This window comes from Neolamprologus multifasciatus, chromosome 19 (assembly GCF_963576455.1).
Source record: "Neolamprologus multifasciatus chromosome 19, fNeoMul1.2, whole genome shotgun sequence".
NCBI classification, from domain to species: Eukaryota; Metazoa; Chordata; class Actinopteri; order Cichliformes; family Cichlidae; genus Neolamprologus; species Neolamprologus multifasciatus.
Window position 1 is genome coordinate 18,643,412 of NC_140457.1, and position 16,275 is coordinate 18,659,686.

General features: G+C 41.1%; 1 protein-coding gene across 2 annotated transcripts; it reads right to left on the bottom strand.

Moving 5' to 3' along the window:
- Positions 1-8,607: 8,607 nt before the first annotated feature.
- Positions 8,608-15,395, bottom strand: LOC146496410 (homeobox protein SIX6). 2 transcript variants are annotated; one of them, XR_014871178.1, is made up of 3 exons: positions 13,985-15,395; positions 12,430-12,998; positions 8,608-11,939 (listed from the first exon to the last, which is right to left on the bottom strand). XR_014871178.1 is itself a non-coding variant. In XM_085143284.1 (2 exons), exons 1-2 carry the CDS (start codon positions 14,554-14,556, stop codon positions 12,833-12,835), a joined length of 738 nt encoding a protein of 245 aa, XP_084999410.1. In that variant the 5' UTR covers positions 14,557-15,395; the 3' UTR covers positions 8,608-12,832. The 2 variants fall into 2 exon arrangements, 1 of the variants encoding a protein (XP_084999410.1); XM_085143284.1 differs by having other exon boundaries at positions 8,608-12,998.
- Positions 15,396-16,275: the final 880 nt, after the last annotated feature.

Below are 16,275 nucleotides of genomic sequence, written 5' to 3' on the forward strand. Positions count from 1 at the left end.
GGGAGAGAAAAAAAAGGAGAAGACAAGACAAGACGTGCATTTATGAAAAAAGGATTTGAATTTTTTTTATAATTTGACCAGAAGGCAGAGGCTCGTATAACTTCTCCCCTTCCTGAGACAAAACCCAGCTCTGGTTGCTCAGAATCAGATATCTGTATTTTTGGAGCTCGGGGAGAAAGGTGATAGTCGCATTAGCCTCATACTTTTGATCAGAAAAGTGACTTCAGTCTGGAGTGTTTTTGGTCCACTCCTGTGAGCACTTACTGGCTTCGTTAATGTAATTTTCAGAGCTTAAAAATGGCTGATGGAAGGTATGGATGTTTTGTGAAGGAAAGAGAAAGAATAAAAATGAGGGAAGAGCACGTTTCAGTAGGGGGAAGTTGTAAACAAATATCCTTCTTAAGTAACGTGTGATTGCTTTCTTGCTGGATGGTGAAAGTTCAGTTGAAATCTACAAATGTAAAGGTTGCTGACTTTTTATACACTGTGTCCATTAAAACCACCTTATCCAATAATTTACATAAACCTGCCCTCTTCTCTGTTTTAAGCCTTTTAAACTTGAAAAATCATTTTCCTAAAGAGCTGCATGCTGTTAATCACCAGCCAGCGCTATTCAAACAGGCACAAAAGGCCATACATGAACTTTTTGCGCGTGGAGGATGAGTCAAAACACACTATAATACAAAACCACAGTGACGCTCACTTGTTAGTAAGATCAGTTCACTGATGCTTCCATGGCTTTTTTATGTATAGACGAATGAAAATGTTAATGTTAATTTACACATGTCCTCATTTTTACAGCAGAAGTTTCTAAGCAGTAGCAGCAGTATAAGTCTTGACCACGACCGCTTTATTCAAACAGAATAAATTTCAAAATAAAAAAATAAACTTGGATGTCTAAAGGAGGCTGGCACAATTTTTGTGTATTTTGACTCCAGCATGTCCGTGAAATTGACTTAAGAACGTTTCTTATCTACATGTCTAAGTTTGTAAACAAATCCTGTGACAAAACATTAAGTTATTAAATTTGGTCTGTGGGTTTATTCATCTGAGTGATTCCCTACAAAGGCATGCGAGGAGAGACATGGGGAAATTAACCACCCGCTACCTGAGCTCTTCTTTGGGATTCATTTTTAGTTTCTCCTAGCTTCAGGATTAACTAGACCTGATTAAGCATAATGTTCTAACAGAAAGTATTTTACACCATAACACAATAAAGTCATAATTGTTTAACTGGTATTAAACAAGTTAGTTAAGTATTAAAAAATTTATGCCATGTAACTTTAGATTAGATTAGATTACATTCGATTAGATTAGATGAAACTTTATTAATCCCTCGGGTGGGTTCCTCCGGGAAATTCAGTTTCCAGTAGCATAGCACCGAAAGAAGTTGCATGTTACAGATACATTAAGGGGAATGAGAGTAAGGATATAAGCATAAATACACCATATATACACACATATACACATATATAGATACAGAATATACAATATGGATAAATAGGATTGCTCATTTGAGTGAGTATATTGCACAGTGATTATTGCACAGTCAAATATAAGAAAAAAAGACAAAACAAAAACAAATATTGCAAATATTGCACAGAAAAGCACCTACAGCTCAGCTGTTCCCGCCCTCCCTTGTCCCCCTGTTTCTCCTCCCTCTCCCCTCCAGTGAGGAGTTAAACAGTTTGATGGCGTCTTTATGTATGTAGCCACACACTGGATACGTGATCAGTATATGTGTAGAGCTAAAAGCAATGAAAACTGTTTCAGTGGCACCAGAAAAAAGGTCAAATATGGGGGGGTTTGATTTGGAATCTTGAGAAAAATATCACGGATACTAAGCTGAAACATCATTTCTCCAAATGACCATATGAATGAAACGTTTCCCAAACCTTTAAAACACAAATTTGGAAGACGTCAGGTGGAAGAGATGCTGGAGATCGCTTGACAATTGTTTCTCCGTGCCATTAAAGCCACCAACAGTTGGCAAGTATTGTTGCCAAAGCAACAAAGATTGTGAAAAAGCTGAAAAGCAGTAGAAGACAGACTAACACATTGCTCTTTCTTGTCTATTCGATGATTTGTTAACCAAACCAAGGCCATTTACTGACTCAAACAGCCACATGTTACAAATATACCTAAAAGCAGCTCAGTTAATGTTACACCCTCGGGCATCGAGAGACACTAGCATCTGTCTCTGTGGTTCAAAACATAAATCAGCCTTCATGGCATCTCTAAAGGTGTCAGACATAACTAGAGGCATAATGACTGGGATCACTGTTTTTTCATAGGATTTATTTCGCAATAATAATCCTGCTAGTGACTGTTATCACTCTGCTGTGTGTTCTTCTGCTTTTATGCCCAGCCAAGACTGGTCCACAGAAGAAAGACACATCTCTGCTTCGGGTTCAAGAGGTTTTTAGGGAGGGGCAGGGGTGGCAGACACAACAAGAGGAAGTGGTATGGGATATGGGATAATGAAATCTACCTCACGCTCCCAAGAGGCATCGCCTCACCTATCCTGGGGCTCACAAATAGCTCAAGTAACCAGTCGCCGCAACTCCACACACATGATCCACACACCCACTGTGCCCAAACCACACTGCAGCTACCCTCCACCAGGACCCTGCAGCTATATGCAGTTTGTACTTTATTTGTTTGCTGAAGCTGGAGTGACAGCAGCCTGAATCTGAGCTGCCATCTTGCTCCCCCTCGCTCTTCATCTTCATACTGGAAAGTGGGATAAAATACCCTTCTTGGTTCCACACAGAAGGAGAAAAAAAGAAGAAAAAAAAGAAAAAGAAAAAAAAACATTCAGGAAATGAAAGTTGTAACACGATCCTCTGTGTGCCAAACGTCTCCCTGAGCAGGGACAAAAGGCCCAGAGAAAAGCTGCTGGGACTATTTTAGCCTGCAGATGACAGAGGAAGAGGGAGGGTGTCTTAGGGAAACATGGATGGATAAAGACTGAAAAACAGACAACGGAATATTTAGATTAGCAAGAAATTAAAAATCAGGAGGATGTAGGGGGAATTAATTCAAATTACTACAAGAGGAAGACGAAGAGGAGGATTTGAGGAGAGGGAGCTGACATGATGAACTCCTTCGTGCAGAAAGTGGTGTGCTCCTGCAGCCCACTGCGCACAGAGTCCCACATCCCACAGATATGCAAGCACCAAGCAAAATAAACTTCCCATTCCGGCCCTGCAGTATGTTTTCTAGTGGGCCTCTCCTGAGAGAAAGTCTTTATGACTCCCCTTTTGGTGCTTATAGTCCAAAAGAGTGAGTCTACACGAGGGGCAAAGGGAAAACTGAAGATGTTTGATGTTCAACAACAAAGTGGGGAAACACTAATTCGGATATTCGTGTAGTCAGAGGTGGAAAACAGGCTGTTTCATTCTGCACTTTCTTCTAGCTCGCCACTGATGTGCCAGGGCTGATCACCGGGACACTCTGGCAACAGGGGGAGGCGAAATGCCCCACTGGTCTTCTCACTGCTGACTGGTGCATTTGCAGCATGGTGTCAGCGGCCGGTGGTAATTACCGGGCTCTCTTTGAGCTACCGCTACACCAGTGTGCCATTGGCTTTGGTATGCCAGCTAAGCTCTGTTATTAGGCTCAGAGCTGCCACTGGACAGTAGGCACTACTTCAGCAGACACACACACATGCACACACCCACACACACACACACACAGTCTGTCTATGTATCTCTTCTGTCTGCATAAATGAGAGATTGTTTTACTACCTCCAAAGTACAGGCTGGAGTGCTAGATTAGTAGGATCTTTGTCACATGTGGGGAGCATGTTTGGTTTATGTGGCAGCTAAATTATGAACAGAAGAGTTGTCATCGCACATCCAACAGAATCAGTGAAGTGTCTAATTTAAGGCCCCGTTTGCTAGAAACATTTCACCCTTAAAAAATCCCTCTCGTCATCCCTCTGATGCCTGCTGTAGAAGCAGCAGCTACACATCATTTAGTAAAACAACTAAACTTTTCCCAAAGCTTCAAAAGCTGCATCAGTTGTTGATGATTTCAGCTAGATTTTTGTGCGATAAGCTTCGAGAAGCCTCTTATGAAAACTGGAGAAAATGTCCTCAAAATATGAGCTGCTTTGACTATATTCCATATGAGTTAATTCCTTTATCAATAAGAGGGTTTTACAACAGCAGAATACCAAATGATTTTAAAGAAGTGATGCTTAAAGAAGCATTAACTGATTGGTGCTCTGTTAAGCAGTGTTAGTAAAGTGGAAGTGTAAAAGTTAAAGACGAGCTGGTAATTGGGCAGACATTTTAGCGCGGCGTCAATCAGAGGTGGATGATGCACACGTTCACAGCAACACAAGAATCAATGAAGCAAAGTTCTCCTACAGCATTTGGCTGTAGGAGAACTTTTCACTACATTTTCACCAGTCTAAAATTAGCCCCACACAGAGGACAACCTTCCACTTTCTTTGAGCTTTGAGGAGATGCGAGACTCCCTGCTTCACTCTCTGCCTCTCAGAGTTTGGCAGGTTTATAACTACGACCCAAGAGCACGGCTGAGAAAGGCCCAAGTTGCTGAACTTAAACTTGGCGACAGCTGCAGAAACTGGAGAGCAGATAGTTTAAATATAGACCCTTTAAAATCCCAACTGGTGCCCTCACTCTGTGTGCCTCAACACTTTCTTACACATGTACATTCACACCCTCCACTCAGCAATGCTGTACACTCATTTACACTTCAGGCCAAAACCTGAAGCTACACTTTGTCTCTTTGTTTGTTTGTTTGCATAAAGGAGGAGATTAAAAAGATCTTTGGTGTCCTTGATATGGTTTATTCTCTATGTCAGAAAAGGGGCACGAGAGGCTTTAAACATGATAATATTTAAAGTAAAAACATGGTAACACTTACCCTGCAAACATAGTGTATAGTCTGTGTTATCTCGGGCTGACGAGTGGAACTGTTTACTTTCTCTTCTTTGAAATAAAAGCAATCGTCAACTTTTTTCTCTCTTTGAGGCCTTTTATCGTACATGCTTTAATGTGTACTGCAGTTAAACAGAACAGATGTCTGCAAAGCCTAGTTTTGATGCGCATGCGCGGTTTCCTCTCCATTATGGTTCTTATGCACCATCTTGTGGCCGCAGGGAAGTACTGCAAACAGTCTGCATATTACACACACCCACTAACGGTGACTTGATGCTTTTTTGTTTTGTTTTTTGACTGAACTATTGTGAGTCAGCTTTGAGTTTTTTATTTATTCATCTTTTTTTTTGTATTTAGCTGAAAGTAATTAAATTCGTTTCAACCAGGCAAACATACAGTTACAAAAGCTGGCGATTTTATGATCTATGATTTTATGATTTTATGATTTTATTATATCTTATAAAAATAAAAGCGATATATCAATATAGCCAAGACAAAAATGTCAAAAAATAAAAAGTGAGATGTAAAAGGCTTTATAGTAATTATCTGGTTTAATCTGACAGGCCATTTATGACTTTTTTTAAGAGTCACACATGAACTTGTGTTTAAACGTTGAAGCATGAGCCACAGAACTGTAAAATAGAGATGTCATTATTTGGTCGCTGTCGCCATCTGGTGGCCATAAACTGAACTTCTCTGACCAACTGACCAATTTGAAATCCATCTTTCCTTGAAAGTTGACGTGAAGGTTAAAAACAGCCATGCACCAGAGATGTAGCACTCAGTCTAAGTATATTAAGTACGGACAGATGTAATGTTGAAGGCTACTCAACAGAGTGGCTTATAACAGATCATACGCTTCTTTTTGTTACTCGGCTGCATAATAGCAGAAGACCAAACATTAGCCCACGATGTGTAATGAGTCATTATAGCTGAATCTTGTTATCACCTGTATGTCAACAAGAACTGTTTTACAAATAGGAAAATTGGGCTTTATACCCCACACTCTCATCAGTGCTACAGGCCACCTCAGTGTGAACTGCATATATTTAAGTAGGATAGTTATAATTAGAGCTATTTGTGTTTATTAGGGCTATTTTGTCATATTTTGTAACTCTTTCTCTTTTGTATTTTTTAAGTTACTTTAGTTATTTACTGTACTTACTGTCTTGGAGCATCTGTGGCCACATTATTGGCTCTGGTTAATTACTGAGTATTCTGACTGTGTGTTTTGTGCAGGATAATTACTGTAGTTTTAAATATATGCACCACTGACACAGTGTAAAGCGAGGTGGATCCCTTAACTTGTAGCGTGGACGACAATAATGATAAATATTATCATCCATACTGTGTCCTACTCTTGTTCCACCAAACAATGAAAGTGTAATATTAGCCAGTAATTTTACTGGGTTCACTTTTTTCTGCTTTCAATGTAAAACGAAAAAAAAAGGGGGGTGGGGGTGGATGTTTGTTTTTTTTGCCCTGGGGCTACTTACTGAGTCAAACAAAAAACAACATTTGAAGAAATATTTGAATCCCTGCACCAATTAATTTCCCCCCACATGAGGAATGGGACTGTTGTGGAGGGCTGGACCAAAAAGCCTTTAAAGAAATTAAATTAATATTCAGCAGATTTCAGTTTAGCTTATTGGTGGGCCCTCAATAACAGTCCCAGTTTCTCATGTTGCCCTTTGAGGGAATTCATTGTCCACCCTTGCTCTACAGTGTCACCAGAGTAATGGACTCTCTTTGGCTCCTTAAATGCTGCCCAGCCTCTCTCAGAGCCACAGCCACGTCTGACCGTCTGACCTCCACCCACAAGCAGAAGCTCCATCTCCAGGTGGGTAAGCATAGCGATGGGATAGACGGCGTGTTTTCTGTTCATGCAGTCATCTTATTTCTATTCCCAGCATCTCCTAAAACAAAAACCACTTATAATAACCGGGCCGATATCGGTCTCCAAAGTGAGCAGCGACGTTTGAGATTGGCTGATTGATCCAAGCGCGCCTCGGAGGCTGAACAGATGATTAGAAGCAAAAACGAAACGTGGCCAATCAATATGTGTTAAACTTACAGCGCTGTAACCTACAACCTGCAAAGAACGGCTGATCAATGAGTGCTCGACCTATACAGAAGGTCCTTAAAACTGGTGCAGTTATGATGCTACTGTGTGGTGGATTTGGAGACTTTTTCTGAGTTCCGAGGCTATTACAGACACCCTGCGTTCGATCCAAATAACTAATTTACCGAGAATCACTGGAAATTAGTCCAAACAAGACCTTTGTTTCAAACTTACTATAAATGTGTGTCTCTACAGCAGCTGCAGCCCATAAGAGGGTACAGTCTGCATGTAAAGTTTTTGTAGCGTTGTCTGAAGCTTTTTTGAAAGGATTTTCTTTTGTTGTGAATAATGATATCATCCCCCAACAATATCATCTGTATCAAAGAGGTGGATAATTACAGAACGAATGATTGATGAGGTGGTTGGAGAGTGCGCTGCAGGTGCAGAGCCTCGTCTCTGTCCGTGGTGCTGAAAGTCTCCTGCAGCACTTCCCTTTCGATTCGGAGGCTGAGCACATCCATTCACAGGAAATCAGCGCCTATCATTTAAATCTGATTGAGTATATTTGACTTTCAATTTGGCATTTGCAGAGATAAATATGCGTTAGGTCAACAACGGGCTTTAAAATCTAATCAGGACAGCTTCTACTGAAGACACTGGTGCCCTCCTCAGTAGTATTGTGGATCTCTTGACACCTGCAATAACAAATGTGATGCTCTTTAATATTATTTGGCTATCAGCTGCAAATGTGATCGCTCGGAACGATTTGAAATTAAGAAAACTAGACTGGATGAAAAGATCTGGCATTTCTTCCGTTTAGATTGCGTGAAGAAAAGATACCGTGATACCTGCACGGACACATGGTTTAGAAAATAAAACAAAACATAATCAAACAGACAGCATATCAAGCATGTATGCACTTCCATTTGTGTTTTCAGATCCTGTTTTCATTCAGGACTACTTGAAGCAATTGGAATATGCTTTAAAGTAGTGATTCCGCATGATTTTCAATATTTGGGAATTTATTTATTTATTACGTTTTATGTAAGGAAATGAAATAAAAGGGGGAATAAACCCTGTAAGTTTAACCACCTTTGTGAAAGGAAAAAACACAAAAACTACAAAACTTAACTGGATTGAATATTTTCATCCCCACCAGCGACACCTTTTTGCTGTAGTAAAACACCACCGCCAGGGGGCGTTACTGGCACGCACTTTTCCATTTTCAGTACCCTTTGAAGACGATTATGCTGTGAAGCCCCCACAGAGTGAAGCATCTCCACAGCGCGCAAACACATTGTTTGCCGTTGTTTGAAAAGAAAACCTCTCAGATGGGAAGAAAAACACCTTAACAAGCAAACACAAATAAGTGGAAGTAGTTACATTCCCAAGGTTGGAAAGAACTTGGGGAAAGGAACGGCTTTAAATGAATTATTTGGATACAAATTCATGGCCTTTTGCACAATGAGCCGACATTTAAAAAAAACGCCCGCTTTCCTCAACCAGATAAACTAGTTTTGATGGCGATGTTTGTTTTTTTTAAAGATCGCGCAGTGAAACCTTGTAAACAACAAGCAAGATGATTTTTTTGTTTGTTTGTTTTGGGGTTTTTTGGTGGTTTTTTTTAAAAAATTTTTAAGTTGCTGGGGTGCGGTTTTTGATAGAAAAACGAAGAGGGCGGAGGACAAAAGCCCTGCTGAAAAGGGCACATTTCCCCTGCTGAGTGACCTCGACCAATTCAGGAGATGTGCTGACAAGGAAAATATTCAGTTTATGCCACAAGTCCAATACCGGTGAATCAAAATTATTATTATTATTATTATTATTATTATTATTATTATTATTATTATTATTATTATTATTATTATTATTATTTATAAATAGTTAATTAATAGCCTGCAGCACGCTTCTTTCATAGTGACCCCTTTTACACAGATATATACTCCCTGGTAATATCACTGGGTTACAATTATTGTGTGTGTGTGTGTGTGTGTGTGTGTGTGTGTGTGTGTGTGTGTGTGTGTGTGTCAAGATACTGAAGATAGGCAAACCGCCTATCTCCAAATTTGCTGATTCTGGAAAAAAAAGATTGCGGTTAACGGAAGGGTGAAATGCTTTAACCAATTTTGGATCAAGTGGAAATAGAGTCTAATAAAAACAACAGAAATAATTTTCTGAGCAGATGAAAGCTGACTTTTTGTTGCATAATGATCAAATGATACACCCACAGCGGTAAAATGCAACGTATACACATAAACCAAACGCAAATATTTCCGCACACTGTATACTTTTCATTCTCAAGCTTTAAATAGCTGGTACTTTTCTGGTAATACTTTTTCTTAAGTACTGGAGTATTTCATTGTTTGTTATCTGTACTTTTACTTAAGTAAAGGATCTGTATACGTTAATTAATACATCTTTGGCGAAGCCTGCAGTGCAAATGAAACCAAGGAGCAGAACAGTCATTTCGCATCATGCAAACTGTATTGTATTAGATTGTACAGGTGTACCTATTAGCCGTGTTCCCTCATGGCATAATAATCAGAATCTACGATGATGCTAAATGCAGCGGAATAAAAAGTACATTCACCGCCAAAACGAAGCAGAGAAGAAGGATGATTACCTCAAAATTGTGCAGAATTTAAGTGGTCTACTTTTATTTCAATTTCTGGAAACTCCAGAGCTCCTCAGAGTGTAAAAATCAACATATTCCAAATGTATGGCACATATTTTAATGCATCAGTGGAACAATGTGCTAAACTCCGAGGATCCAATCAATGTCTTACATTCACAGACAGCCTGTGGGTATTGCTTGGATGCAGCAGGTGTCCAGATGTACTCCAGCAAACTATCAGGATGTTTCTTTTTCTGTCTAAGCCTACAGAGCTCTACCAGGAATATCACCTCTGCAGTCAGATCTCTCGCGTTAACTTTATTGTGTTATCAAGACGCTAAACGGGCTTTAATCAAACACCAGCTTCAGGGGATACTCCAGGTGAAAGACCCTCCGTGCAGATGCTCTCGTGGGTATTATATTTATTTTATCACCTGATGGAAACATTAATTTGCATTTCGTATTGATCTGAGTGGGGGGAAATGTGGGCATGCATAATAAAACGTAAGATGATGGGTTTTCGGACAGTGAAGGAGACAAAATTTGGATCTCTCACAAATTTAAGGTGAAAAACTCAAAACAAACATTTTCTGCACCTGGAACGCACGTTTCTGTTTTTTGTTCTTTTACCCAGGTGTTAAGCGTTCCTGCCTCCTCCATCACAGTTTGGTACACCGTGAGAGGAGACTGTTGAGCATCTTGCGTTTTATGCCTGAAGGAAAACACGAATGAAATTCTATTTATCAACCAAAGGAAACGTCCAGGACGCATTTACGTATATATAATACAATTATAATAAGTAGGTTATAACGGGGATCCAATTCAATCACACACAGCTTTGATATGTGGTCCTGCTTATAGATAAACAATGCTGCACTCCAGAGTGTCTGCACGGAAGGACGCTGATAGATTCAATCACAGTAAACACACATAACCAAGGCTGCTGCCTGCCCTTCATCACATATCACACCCACAGCTCAAAGAGTCTCCGCGCCACTTATCCTTAACTTGTTAAAAAATATTTTAAAGCTGAAGCACCGGGAAATGTTCTTCTCTGACAAATACAAGTTTTCTAAGTTAAAAGACGTCACTTTGCTTCATTTAGCCAAAAAAAAAAAAAAAAAACTTCGTTAAATTGCTTAATTCAGAACTTCATCGCAGAATAATCACCGCACTGCGTCTATGTGCGGGCTAGTCACAAATAAAGACAATAAAATGGTGATTACATCCTATTAATAGGCCAAGCCACGAGTTCACCCCGTAGAGAGCGAGTACACACACACACACACGCACGCGCGCACACACACAGGAGAAGTTGTGATTCTGCGCCCCAGACTCTCCTCGCGGAGTCTTTGCTTTGGATAGCGACCCGCGGTCGCTTCTCCTCACAAAACAGCGGCAGGACCCCTTTTGTCTGCGCTGGGACCCCAGACCCATCATTAGCACTGATTACCGCTGACCAGTTTGACAACCTTATTGACTGCGAGAAAGACTTTTTTCATGTAGTCCCCCCTTGTCCTTATTCTCAATAGAAACGGAAATATTTAGCTATTTTGTCCTCCTAGATTGAAAAAGAAGGAGCAAAAAAATAAATAAATAAATAAAAAGAAGCACCCTGAACCCCCACTTAGTACCCTTCACTTGTTCGCTCTCTCCAATTCACCATACACGTTTGGCTTCTGTTTTGTTCAAGCTGAAAGGCTTTTGTGAGCTTGATAAGTTACAGTAGCCTAATTAATGGCAAATAGGAGGAAACCAGGTGGTTGCCCCATCAGCTGGAAAGGCTGACATTGTGGTTTAGTCTGGATTTTCTCACTGTGCTCACATCCCGCTTCTGCTTGCAGGGCAACACAAAGGCAGCAGAGGCTATGCAGATAAAATAAAATAAAATAAAATAAAATAAAATAAAATAAAATAAAATAAAATAAAATAAAAGAGTTAAAAAGCTTTTTTGTAGCTGAAGGGTTGCCGAACATGAAATTAGGATTCAGTTGCGCGCGCGCGCGCGCGCGCACACACACACACACACACACATCTAACTTACAAACTATATAGCTGTTGTCCAAACACATGCATGTCAAGATAACATGATGCACGTGTGTATCACCGTGTTAAATTCATCGTCGCTGTCTGTTTATGTTAATTACTAGACTGCTTTGCCTCATGTACGGTCTGATTCCCGATGTCTTGGGAAAATGGACACTTGCACGATTTAAGAAGCCTGTTCCTGCGCCGTCTGTGCAGCGTAAAGCCCAGGTCCACAATCTGTGCTGTGTTTTGATCTCCATGGTCTCTCCCGCAGATCATCCGGGTTAGTGAGCCGGCCTTTCCGTGACCTCTCGCTGTCACCCTGCATTACAGGACGCAAAGCATGTCGGCCAATTAGGCCTCACTCTGAAACGTGTCAAGGAGTCGAGCATCGAGGTATCAAAACGAATATCACTAGAACGTTTGTCTTAGCGAAAAAATCCAAGATTATTATATAACAACATATAAATGTCCATATTCTTACAGCTTTATTCACACTTTGTTTTTTCTCCTCTTACTCTATCCACACGACAATCCAAGAAATAAGACTGAACTTTAAACTCTCTTGAATCAACAATTATTTTTATTAAGTTATCTTTACGGGGTTTTTTTTCTTTTTACTGAAACACATGTTCACTAAAGCGCGCATGCTCAACAGGTTTACCTGTGTAGAAGGTAAGTATTAAAAACACCAAGCAAATGAATATGAAATTCGAAGAGACAGAGCAGATCGTTTTAAATAGGCAAATAAACATTATTTATAAAACTTTAAAGTAAAAATATCACAGTTCTTTTCAACATGAAATACCCACAGAGAACAGCAGGTTAGGCGCGTGTGGATGTCTTCATCCCTTTTTCCTTTTTTTCCTTTTACTTATTTTTTCTTCTTCTTTTTTTAACGTTTCATCTCGAAGCGTTGGCTTATTAGTCCGTGAAATGTGTTTCGTCCAAGTGTTAAGTTCAGTTATCCGCACGTGGGTAAAACGCAAACAAAAGTATAGGCCTAAAAGGATAAGGACGGGCAGTCCGCAGCAGATCACAGATCCCTTTATGTTTTGGCAGCCGTCAAATATTAGTTTGTGTGTGTGTGTATGTATGTGTATGTGTGTGTATGTTCTTTTTTTTTTTTAACTCAACGCAGGCACTATGACTTGTTTATTGGATTGTCTTTCACTCGTATCCCCTTTTAATTCATTAACACCCTCGATCTGCCCGTCAGATGTCACATTCACTGTCGCTGGAGGTGATAGAGATGGCCGAGGCGGCTGCTTTGCTGGACAGACTGGCCTCAGGACTGGACGAGTTCCCCAGGCGGTCCACGGTGCCATCCTCGTCCGCCAGGGAGCGAACCGAGCCGCCGGACAGGACCTGCTGCTGGAGCCTGAGCAGAGGAAGGAGAGACATGACAATAAAAGCCCGTCTATTTCGAGGATCATCAAAATTATTGTCTATAAGTATATAATATATACAGAACATATATAATATATTGTCTACATCGATTATTTTAAAAAATAGATTTTTTTTATTAGATTAAAAAAATTAAAAAAAATCCTAAACAAACATACAGAAGAAGAAAAATGTCTACTTTTGCTTAAACAAAACAAAAAAAATATTAAATGAAATATGTGAGACTTTTTTTTAGTGAATTTATAATTGATACATTTTTACCACGTACCACAGGGAGACAGCAAATATATTATTTGGATAACTGTTGGATATGGGACAATTTTAAATGTCATTCTCAGTAGTAAATGTCTAGCTTACACAAGGCTTTATGAAACATGACCTTATGTAAGTCGACCGACCATCTAACAGGCAGATAGAGCCAGTGAAAATAGTTCTTTGAAAGCACAACGTGACATCAGTTAAACTGCATGTAAAAACAATTAGATTTATGTTGTTTGTGTTATTATTACTGCTAATAATAGTACCAGGAGTATACTGGAGTCACTGTTAATAAAATACCATTAATGTAGTTGCAGGGTCGACTTAATTTCAGTCGGAATATTACACTTAAATAATACAAATGTTCATTCAGAGTCCAAATAATTCATTGTTGACAGGAGAAAACGGAGAAACCCGTTGCCATTTTTTGGTTGTGCTGGTTGGCCATTTTCTGCGATTCAACACAGACACTGAAAGCGGCGTTTATTACAAAAGAAGAAGAAGAAAATCGGGATTACGGTATGATTTTGAGTTTAATATGATTTGATGTCAGAGCTGATTGCCTCCAAAGAGGCACGTATACTAAACTGAAAGCAGGGCAAATCACTTGATGGGCAGTAATGGAGTGTGCGGGTATGTTTCGTTTCTGACGCGTTCGCGTAAATTAGGATTGTGGCGGTGACGGTTGTGCACGGAGCTCACCTGTTCTTCGCGGCCGCCGCTCTGTCTCTTTGTCTGCGATTTTTGAACCAGTTTCCTACTTGTGTGGGTGTAAGTCCAGTAGCCTGTGCAAGCTCCCTCTTTTTGCTGGGATTTGGATAGGGATCCTGCAAATACCACTCTCTTAACAAGTGCCGGGTTCTCTCCTTGAAGCAGTGGGTTTTCTGCTCTCCATCCCAGATGGTTCTGGGCAGGGGAAACTTCTTCCGCACCCTGTATTTGTCCACCGGTCCCAGCGGGCGGCCCCGCAGCTTCTCAGCCTCCTGGTAGTGCGCTTCGAGCCACAGCGCCTGCAGCTTCGTATGCGACTCTTTGGTGAACTTGTGGTTCTCCAGGATATGGTAGAGTTCACGGAAATTGCCAGTGTGGAACGCGACGACAGCCCGGGCCCTGAGCACCGACTCGTTCTTGTTGAGGACCTCGCAGGCCGCTGGCGCGACGGGCAGCGACCAGAGGAAGCGGCCCAGGCGCTCGACATCCCCGCTCTCCTCCAGAGTCTCGCAGACCCCGGCGACCTGCTGGGGGCTGAAATTCAAGATGGGCAACTGAAACATGGAGGCTTCTCCCGTGTTTCCCTCTCCCCCTCCTTTCTCCTCTCTCCTCTCTCTCTCTCTCTCTCTCCTCCGCGCCGAGTCCTCTGCTTCTTCTTCCCGTGCGCCGAGGCAATCCAAGACGACCCAGAAAACAAGGCAATCCCAAAGTTATCGAACCAATCGTCTGACCAGCCGTGAAAAAACGCACACGCCAAAAACGCCACAGAGGAGGGACAATGCTGCGTGGGGGCCGGCTACCGCATCCTCTGGGCTTGGCAAACTTGGCAGGCAAAGGGCTGAAGGTGCAAGGGGAAAAATTAAAGCCACTGCGGCGGTGTAGTCTATTTTTCAAGGTATGCTGGGATTGAATGTACGAAAGAATTAAAGCCCGAGCTGAGATGTATTTTTAAGGAGGGGGGAGAGAAAAAGACAGTCAAGCCCCCTCCGATGATTTCCTATTGGACTTGGCAGATTGGCTGCCCGGTTGCCATGGATGCACGTCAATCACTGTCAAGTTCAGCCAATCAGGCGGAAAGGAGCACTCAGCACCACCCTTTTCAAAAATAATATAAACATTTTGACCTTTTCTGCTTGGCGTCTTCAAACGTTTAGCTGCCTCTCCGTGCTCTCCTCCGCCTTTGTGCGCGGCGGGCGGTGTTAAAGGAAGAGTCCTATATAGTGAAGTGCCCGAGCAGACAGACACGCTCAGTCTCCCTTTATGAAACAGGCTTTACGCAGCAAAATGACACATCCCTATAGGCTGCCCCGTCCTGCCCTGCCTTGAGGTAATAAATAAATAAATAAATAAATAAATAAATAACAACAGATAATATTAGACGGCGTGGAAGCTAAATTCGACACATCACATTTGTAGTTGTGTTTAGCATGGCCTGCTAGGCTGCCATGCTTTCTGTGATGTACCCTCCGTCATAAGCCGGCCCATCGTACGCCTGAAAGAATCTTATAAAGCGCTACTATAAGCGCCACTATACCATATTTTAAATGCTTGTTTTGCCTTTTAAAATATATATTTTTGTCCTTTCGCACGTCTAATATAAAATTATGCCACAGTGCAAGTGCACAAATATAAATAAAGTGTGATTGTCGGTATTTATTAAAGCATTTCAACAGGACCTCAAATCTGCAGCCAACCTTGAACAGCTGCAAAATCTTTATTAACAATAATCATAATAAAATATTATCAGGTGTCGCCGGTGAAGCGCGCTCTTTTATATAACCCGTGAACAAATGCTCCTTTTTTTTCTTTTCTTTTCTTTTTTTTTTTCCCAAACGGAAGCTAAATGTTTGCTGTTGTTTAACAGTCGTAAGTGTGATGACAGCCTTTAGGTACCTTTATTCAGTTTTGTGTTGCTGTTGTTGTTTTTGTTGTTATTTTTTTCCTTTCTCTTTTTTAATTTACAGTAGCGTCCATCAGCGCGCACGGGTTTGCGTCCGTCCAGCTCGTGATAGCTGTAAAACAAAGCAGGGGGAGAAATATTTGTGTATATAGGATTATCATGGCCCCGCCAGGCGACTCGGTTTTAGTATCAGACACACTCCGTTTTGTGCACAGGCTGATTTAGTAAATAAGAGGGCGGATAGATAGCGCAGATGGTTTGAAGTGTCAGGTCAGATTATTTCATGGCTGGATACAGTAGTAAAGTTCATTCTGACGGAAAAGCCTGATATCATTTTCACAGATACCCCCACCCCCCTCCCTCTCTCTTTCTCTCCCTCTCT